This window comes from Phalangium opilio, unplaced genomic scaffold, assembly GCF_054372755.1.
Source record: "Phalangium opilio isolate 3A_F unplaced genomic scaffold, DU_Popi_V2 ptg000209l_1, whole genome shotgun sequence".
NCBI lineage: Eukaryota > Metazoa > Arthropoda > Arachnida > Opiliones > Phalangiidae > Phalangium > Phalangium opilio.
In genome coordinates, this window is record NW_028324217.1 from 5,513,066 (window position 1) to 5,520,206 (window position 7,141).

At 50.1% G+C, this 7,141-nt stretch overlaps 1 protein-coding gene across 3 annotated transcripts; it reads left to right on the top strand.

Moving 5' to 3' along the window:
• The first annotated feature begins 660 nt into the window (after nucleotides 1–660).
• Nucleotides 661–1,781, top strand: LOC149618636 (uncharacterized). Of its 3 annotated transcripts, XM_089854255.1 has the most exons (3): nucleotides 661–989; nucleotides 1,045–1,189; nucleotides 1,267–1,404. In XM_089854255.1, the coding sequence occupies exons 1-3, from the start codon at nucleotides 874–876 to the stop codon at nucleotides 1,276–1,278; spliced, it is 273 nt and encodes a 90-aa protein (XP_089710381.1). In that variant the 5' UTR covers nucleotides 661–873; the 3' UTR covers nucleotides 1,279–1,404. The 3 variants fall into 3 exon arrangements, with proteins under 3 accessions (XP_089710381.1, XP_089710379.1, XP_089710380.1); XM_089854253.1 differs by having other exon boundaries at nucleotides 677–989; nucleotides 1,045–1,781; XM_089854254.1 differs by having other exon boundaries at nucleotides 677–989; nucleotides 1,060–1,781.
• The last annotated feature ends 5,360 nt before the right edge of the window (nucleotides 1,782–7,141 follow it).

A 7,141-nucleotide genomic window follows, 5' to 3' on the forward strand; every position in this document is an offset into this window, starting at 1 on the left:
CGGATGGCTGAAACAAGTTTTCTCGCGCGAAGCTGTCGAGGTGAGCGTCTGCTCTCAGCCTTCAGCGTGAGCTTCCTCTCTATCGTTCACAAAAGTGTTTATTCATCGCAGTTCGTTTGGGGACAGCGGGTAGATAAGCAGTCGACAGCATCTCTATCTCTGTGCTTCTTCGCAAATTTATTCCAAATCACATCTCTTTGTTTCACGATTTCAATTAGGTTTTCCTTTTTTTGGATATCTTTAAGCCGTAGATCGGCTTTCAAGGCTTTGTCAATTTCTTTTTTCTCTTTCAAATTCGTCATGTTTATTACAAAAGTACCACGCGAAATTTATCCCAATGCCTAAAATAGTCTGCTAGAGGTTAAAATTCGTCTGCAAGATGGGAAGGGGCAAGAGCTTTTTCTCGAATATATCTATCCTCAACAGATCGAAGCGGACTCCATCAATCAGCCTCAGCAACCAGCGTACGCCATTCCCAATACCGCCTAAGCGGCTTTGTGAACGGTCACGCGAGAAGCAGACACTAGATTCAGACTACGCTCTCGGCAATCAGCTTCAGCTATACGCGCCTTTGTGAACGTACCTTAATATCCCATCTGCCGAGCGAAATTAGGTCCCTAGCACGAGACCTGCAGGGACCATCGACAAACAACTTTGTCTGTCTCTGGCCCTCCATGCTGTGCCAGAGCTGATTTTGTATGACAGTCAACCTGTCATGCAGACACCGTTTGACGTGCCTGTAGGGGATGGGGACGGCCGGCTCCGGCCCCAAGAGCTTGGCCTCCGCACCCCTTTTCGCAAATCTATCGGCTTGCTCATTGCCATAATATCCGCTATGCCCTGGCACCCAGTACTGCAGAACCCTGTTGCAGGATGCCAGTCGCGCTAGCAGGTCGAGGCAGCTACGCACCAGTTGAGAAGAAATCTGACACTGGTTCAGAGCGTTCAGGGCAGCCTGACTGTCAGAATAAATTCTCACAGTCCGTCCGGTATACCCTTTGTTAATACAGTAATCTGCGCAATAACAGATCGCGGCAATTTCAGCCTGGAACACACTAGCGAAGGTGCCCAGGCAAGCAGAAAAGCCGACCCTTGTGGTTTGACAGTAATAGCCGGCGCCAGCGCCGGAATCAGTCTTGGAGCCATCGGTGAACCAAATGGTTTCACCCCCAGTGCCAAGAGGCAGCAGGTTAGTCCACTCTGCCCGACTGGGGAAGTGGATGCTGAATGGCTTAGTGAAATCAAAACTGGTAACGGTTTTGTCAGAGCACATCGTAAGCGACGGCTCAAGTGCGGCGTACTCCCGATAGAGCTTCGTATGGCTGTAATCCCAAAGTCTTGGAACCCAACAGCCACTAATGTTGAGCCTGTAGGCTCCCATGACAGCCTCCTCCTCAATGAAGAGATGAAGAGGAAGCATGTCAAGGAGCACCTCCAGGGAAGCAGTTGGGGTCGATCTCATGGCCCCCGTAACACCAATGCAGGCAAGCCTTTGAAGCTTGCGCAGGGCAGCCTGCACCGTCTTAAGCCGGACCCTTGTCCACCAGACAAGTGCCCCGTAAGATAGTATGGGTCTGATGATCCCAGTATAGAGCCAGTGTACAGCCTTGGGGTTGAGGCCCCAAGTCTGGCCGACAGAGCTCCTGGTCCTCCAGAAGAGCATCTTGGCCTTCTTAATACACCGATCAAGATGCGGCTTCCATGTGAGTCTACAATCAAAAGTCACCCCCAGGTATTTCACCTCGGAGGACTTTGTCAGGACCTGGCCAAAGAAAGAGATATCATTGAACAGATCCTTAGTATTCTTCCTCGTAAGAGGAACAAGGACAGTTTTATCAGGATTAACGGTGAGGTTAACCGCCTGACACCATTGCTCCACGCTAGAGAGAGCAGATCTCATAAGCGCGGTAACAGTATCCGGGAACTTCCCCGTAAAGACTATCGCTACATCGTCCGCATACCCGAAGCAGCAACAGCCCCCAGCACCCCCGAGCCTCCCCAGGAGCTCGTCCACCACCAGGCACCACAACAGGGGGGAGAGCACTCCACCCTGAGGGCAGCCCCTGCTGGTAGTCACCCCTAGAGAGTCCCCAAGGAGGGACGCCGACACCTCGCGGTCGGTAAGCATGGACTTGATCCAGCGGCCAAGAGTGGCGCTGATGCCAAATCTCTCAACAGCTTCAGTAATAACCGAGCTAGAGACCTTGTCAAAGGCCCCCTCGATATCGAGGAAGACAGCCAGTGAAATTTCCTGAAACTCGAATGCCCTATCCAGGCAATTCGTAAGGCCGTGAAGGGCCGTCTCAGTGGATTTGCCTTTTTGGTAGGCAAATTGTGAAGAAGAGAGAGGAGTTACCGAAAGTACCTCGTCTCTGATGTACCTGTCCACCAACTTCTCCAGAATTTTGAGGAAGAAGGAGGTCAGGCATATGGGTCTAAATGCTTTCGCCTCGAGATAGGAAGCCTTCCCGGGCTTGGGAATAAAGATGACCCTAGAGCGTTTCCAGTCACGAGGTATGTGACCGAGAGCAATGCAAAGTCTGTAGATCTTGCATAGCGGAGAGGCGATGTGGTCTAAGCCCTCCTGCAAAAGCAGAGGGAAGACCCCATCGGGTCCCGGAGACTTGTAGGGCTCAAAACAGTTGACAGCCCACCGAAGCTTGGGAATCGTGACAACCTGTCTGGCTACAAGCCAGTCTTCCCTCTTAGCCCTGTGCAGGACAGGGTAGAGAGAGTCAGGGTTTGTTGGATTAATAAAAGTAGAATCAGGAAAATGGACCTCCAGCATATGCTTGAGAGTCTCAGCCCCAGATTTAGTGTACACACCCTCCCGTAGCTTAATAGCATTAAGTCGATGTGTGCTGTCGTGCGCTAGAATCTTCATGACCCTAGCCGTGGCAGGGACATTGGAGATTTGCTCACAGAAGGTCCGCCAGGAGTCCTTCTTAGCAGCTCTAATGGCCCTGTTGTAGGCGTTAAGGGACTGCCTGTATCCAGCCCAGTCACCCGTGCGCTTGGCTTTGTTAAAGAGCCTGCGCGTGTATTTACGAAGCCGGCTGAGATCCGCGTTCCACCAAGGGACAAGCCTCGAGCGGTTGACGGTCTTAAGTGGGCAGTTCCGGTGGAACGACTCCATGATGGAGCACTGTAAATCACCAGCAGCCCGATCAAGATCCTTAGGTGAAGTAAGTTTAAGAGTGTGACCCCCTCCGTAGCGTAGGATTAGGTCTTCCCTATAGCCGGCCCAATTAGTCCGTTTTGGGTTGCGTATCTCCGTCCCCGCCGGGACAGAAGTAATCGCGACAGTAAAGCAGATGTGCCTATGATCCGACAGAGACGGTTCATTTGACACATGCCAGTTAGACACGGAAGACACGAGGTTTTCTGTGGCTAGCGTGAGGTCAATGACCTCCCTTCTATTAGAAGTAACAAAAGTAGGTTCATTGCTTTGATTAAGAATATAGAGTTTACAACCAACTAAATATTCTAGTAAATCATCACCCCTCTTGTTGCAGTCAGAGCTGCCCCACGTGATGTGATGAGCATTGGCATCGCAGCCAATGATTAGTTTGTCCCCTCTCTTTTCACATTGATTGACCAAATTGATCACCTCAATTGTCGGGAGAGAGTCCGCGTCGTGGGCAAAGTATGCGGAGGCAGCCGTGATAATCAACTTGGCATGCCCAGTGGCCAGGACTAGATTCACGGCCGCCGTGTCCTGGGACGTGTACAGCGGTAGAGAGATACAACAAAGATCCCTCCGAACCAAAATACACGCCCTAGGTCTAGCAGCAGTTTGGTCATAGAATAGTGACCCCGCCGCGTCAAGACCGAGGATTTTGCCATGGCAAATCCACGGTTCTTGTATGAGGGCCAGATCAAGACCCTCTATAGCAAACCTCCTGCAGAGTACCGCAGAGGCCGCCTTACTATGGTGCAAGTTGATTTGAATTGCACGTAGCGTCCCCATGGTCCCTAAGAGAGGGGTTCAGAAGGGACCTAGCTACACCTCATCGGTCCCGAGAGGGCTAATGGCACCTCCCCCCCCCGACAGGCGAGCTCCCAGTCCCAAGATCCTCCCCCTCACCAGGACCACTAGAACGCTCATCGGCTGAACCCCGAAGGGTCCCATCCGATTCTTCCAGTAGGGTGGACTCATCCATGGAAGAACAGACTTCCGAATGAGCCACCCCCCCTCCCCCTCTGTGCCTAGAGCGACACCAGAGAGCTCCTCCGCGAGATCCCCCATCTCGCTAGTCCCACCCCCCGCCGAAGACTCGGCTACAGTGGTTTTAGTGGTTTCCGTGTTCTGAAGGAGTTTGAAGGAACCCTTGTCCACTCCAGTATAGCCCACGAAACCAGCATTCTTAATGGCTTCCAATGAGGAGCCATCAATTAGCAGTACCCAGTACCGTACGGCCCTGTCCACGTACGTCCGGATACATTTCCAGCGTTCAGTGGCAAAACCTGCATTAAGGACCTTTAGGCGCCGAAACAGCACCGCCGGCTCCTTGGTGATCTGGTCCTTGGTGCGGAACATTACCTTAAACGGCTTAGGGAGTTCGCTAGCTCTCATTACTGAGAGCACCGCATCCCCCACCACCGAGTAGGCTAAGTTGTCCTTCAACCATTGCCCAGTGAACGAATCCTCACAGGAGTATACTAGGGCCCCGGTCGTCAGGCTAAAGTTCGCAAGGCGCGGTAGAGGGCTCCCCGAAGGTATCCCATCCAGCGCCCTTAGAATCGCCTTCTAAATTGGGCCCACGTCTTCCTCCGTGATGACCGCCGTCGGATAGCCTTTTTTGACAATGGCCATCTTTTCTGAGCTGGCGGCGTCACTATAGGACTTAGCCTTTTTCGACGCCGCCTGCGAGGTACTTGGTGAGGGAGTCGAATCCTCCGCTCTGGGCCTCTTCATTGGGTTGTCACGAGCCATCGCACCCCCAGCGGCGGTGGAGACCGTTTCAGACCCCGATTTGACCTTTTGCCGAGCAATCCGTCGTTTGAGACGACGACGCACGGTACTTTTCGAGGGCTTGCCAGACACACGCACCGATAAATCGGCACGAGTATCGCTGGATACAAGCCCTTGTGAAGTGGTATCAGTGTGGGTTCTGCCTTGAGCAGACCCCTGCACCGTAGGTTTGGTAGTGTTAGAGTTGTTTTGATTTGATTTATCCATGGGAATCCCACGAGTAAGGGGGCAAGTAAAAGGTCACCACCCGGTAGTCCCCCACCCGGGTGGAAGGCTAGATACAACGGGGTGTCGCCCGGTGCCCCGAGGGGATCGTTAGCGATACCGAAGTTTTACTTCCCCAGTACCATGCAGCCCTCGGCACGATGCCTCAACACCTTGGCTTGGGAAGGGCGCGTATCCGCTTAGCCCACACAACGTAGTGGTTAACCAGCTCTCACCACCGAGGAGGTGTGATACTCCGCATCGATGAGGACCCAAGCTAGCGTGTGTGAAGTTAAAAACGCGAGCGGGAAGCCAAAGCAAGGGGGGGAAAAAGATACACCCCATCTAGCTTGCGTCCCCAACTTCGAGAGCCATAGCATAGCATAGCATGGCATAGCTTAGCTTAGCATAGCATAGCATAGCATTGCTTAGCTTAGCATAGCATAGCATAGCCTAGCATAGCATAGCTTAGCTTAGCATAGCTTAGCTTAGCATAGCTTAGCATAGCATAGCATAGCTTAGCATAGCATAGCTTAGCTTAGCATAGCTTATCTTAGCATAGCTTAGCTTAGCATAGCTTGGCATAGCTTAGCTTAGCTTAGCTTAGCTTAGCATAGCATAGCATAGCATAGCATAGCATAGCTTAGCTTAGCTTAGCATAGCATAGCATAGCTTAGCTTTGCTTAGCTTAGCTTAGCATAGCATAGCTTAGCATAGCTTAGCATAGCATAGCATAGCATAGCATAGCTTAGCTTAGCTTAGCTTAGCATAGCATAGCTTAGCTTAGCTTAGCTAAGCATAGCATAGCACAGCATAGCTTAGCTTAGTTTAGCTTAGCATAGCATAGCATAGCTTAGCTTAGCATAGCATAGCATAGCATAGCATAGCATAGCTTAGCTTAGCTTAGCTTAGCATAGCATAGCTTAGCTTAGCATAGCTTAGCTTAGCTTAGCTTAGCTTAGCATAGCATAGCTTAGCTTAGCTTAGCATAGCATAGCTTAGCATAGCTTAGCATAGCATAGCATAGCATAGCATGACATAGCATACATAGCATAGCATAGCTTAGCTTAGCTTAGCATAGCATAGCATAGCCTAGCATAGCATAGCATAGCTTAGCATAGCTTAGCATAGCTTAGCATAGCTTAGCTTAGCATAGCATAGCATAGCTTAGCATAGCTTAGCATAGCTTAGCATAGCATAGCATAGCTTAGCATAGCATAGCTTGGCATAGCATAGCTCAGCTTAGCGTAGCTTAGCTTAGCTTAGCTTAGCATAGCTTAGATTAGCTTAGCTTAGCTTAGCTTAGCTTAGCATAGCATAGCATAGCATAGCATGGCATAGCTTAGCTTAGCATAGCATAGCATAGCATAGCATAGCATTGCTTAGCTTAGCATAGCATAGCATAGCCTAGCATAGCATAGCTTAGCTTAGCATAGCTTAGCTTAGCATAGCTTAGCATAGCATAGCATAGCTTAGCATAGCATAGCTTAGCTTAGCATAGCTTAGCTTAGCATAGCTTGGCATAGCTTAGCTTAACTTAGCTTAGCTTAGCATAGCATAGCATAGCATAGCATAGCATAGCATAGCTTAGCTTAGCTTAGCTTAGCATAGCATAGCATATCATAGCTTAGCTTTGCTTAGCTTAGCATAGCTTAGCTTAGCTTAGCTTAGCATAGCATAGCTTAGCTTAGCTTAGCATAGCATAGCTTAGCATAGCTTAGCTAAGCTTAGCTTAGCTTAGCATAGCATAGCATAGCATAGCATGGCATAGCATAGCATAGCATAGCATAGCTTAGCTTAGCTTAGCATAGCATAGCATAGCATAGCATAGCATAGCCTAGCATAGCATAGCATAGCTTAGCATAGCTTAGCTTAGCATAGCTTAGCATAGCATAGCATAGCATAGCATAGCTTAGCATAGCTTAGCTTAGCATAGCATAGCATAGCTTAGCTTAGCATAGC

Excerpts from the sequence above, each read along its gene's own strand:
- LOC149618636 (XM_089854253.1), top strand. The coding sequence starts at position 874 with ATGCCAGTCGCGCTAGCAGGTCGAGGCAGCTACGCACCAGTTGAGAAG. Across the intron at positions 990-1,044 it reads AAATTCTCACAGTCCGTCCG|CCTGGAACACACTAGCGAAG; the intron begins GTATACCCTTTG and ends CGGCAATTTCAG.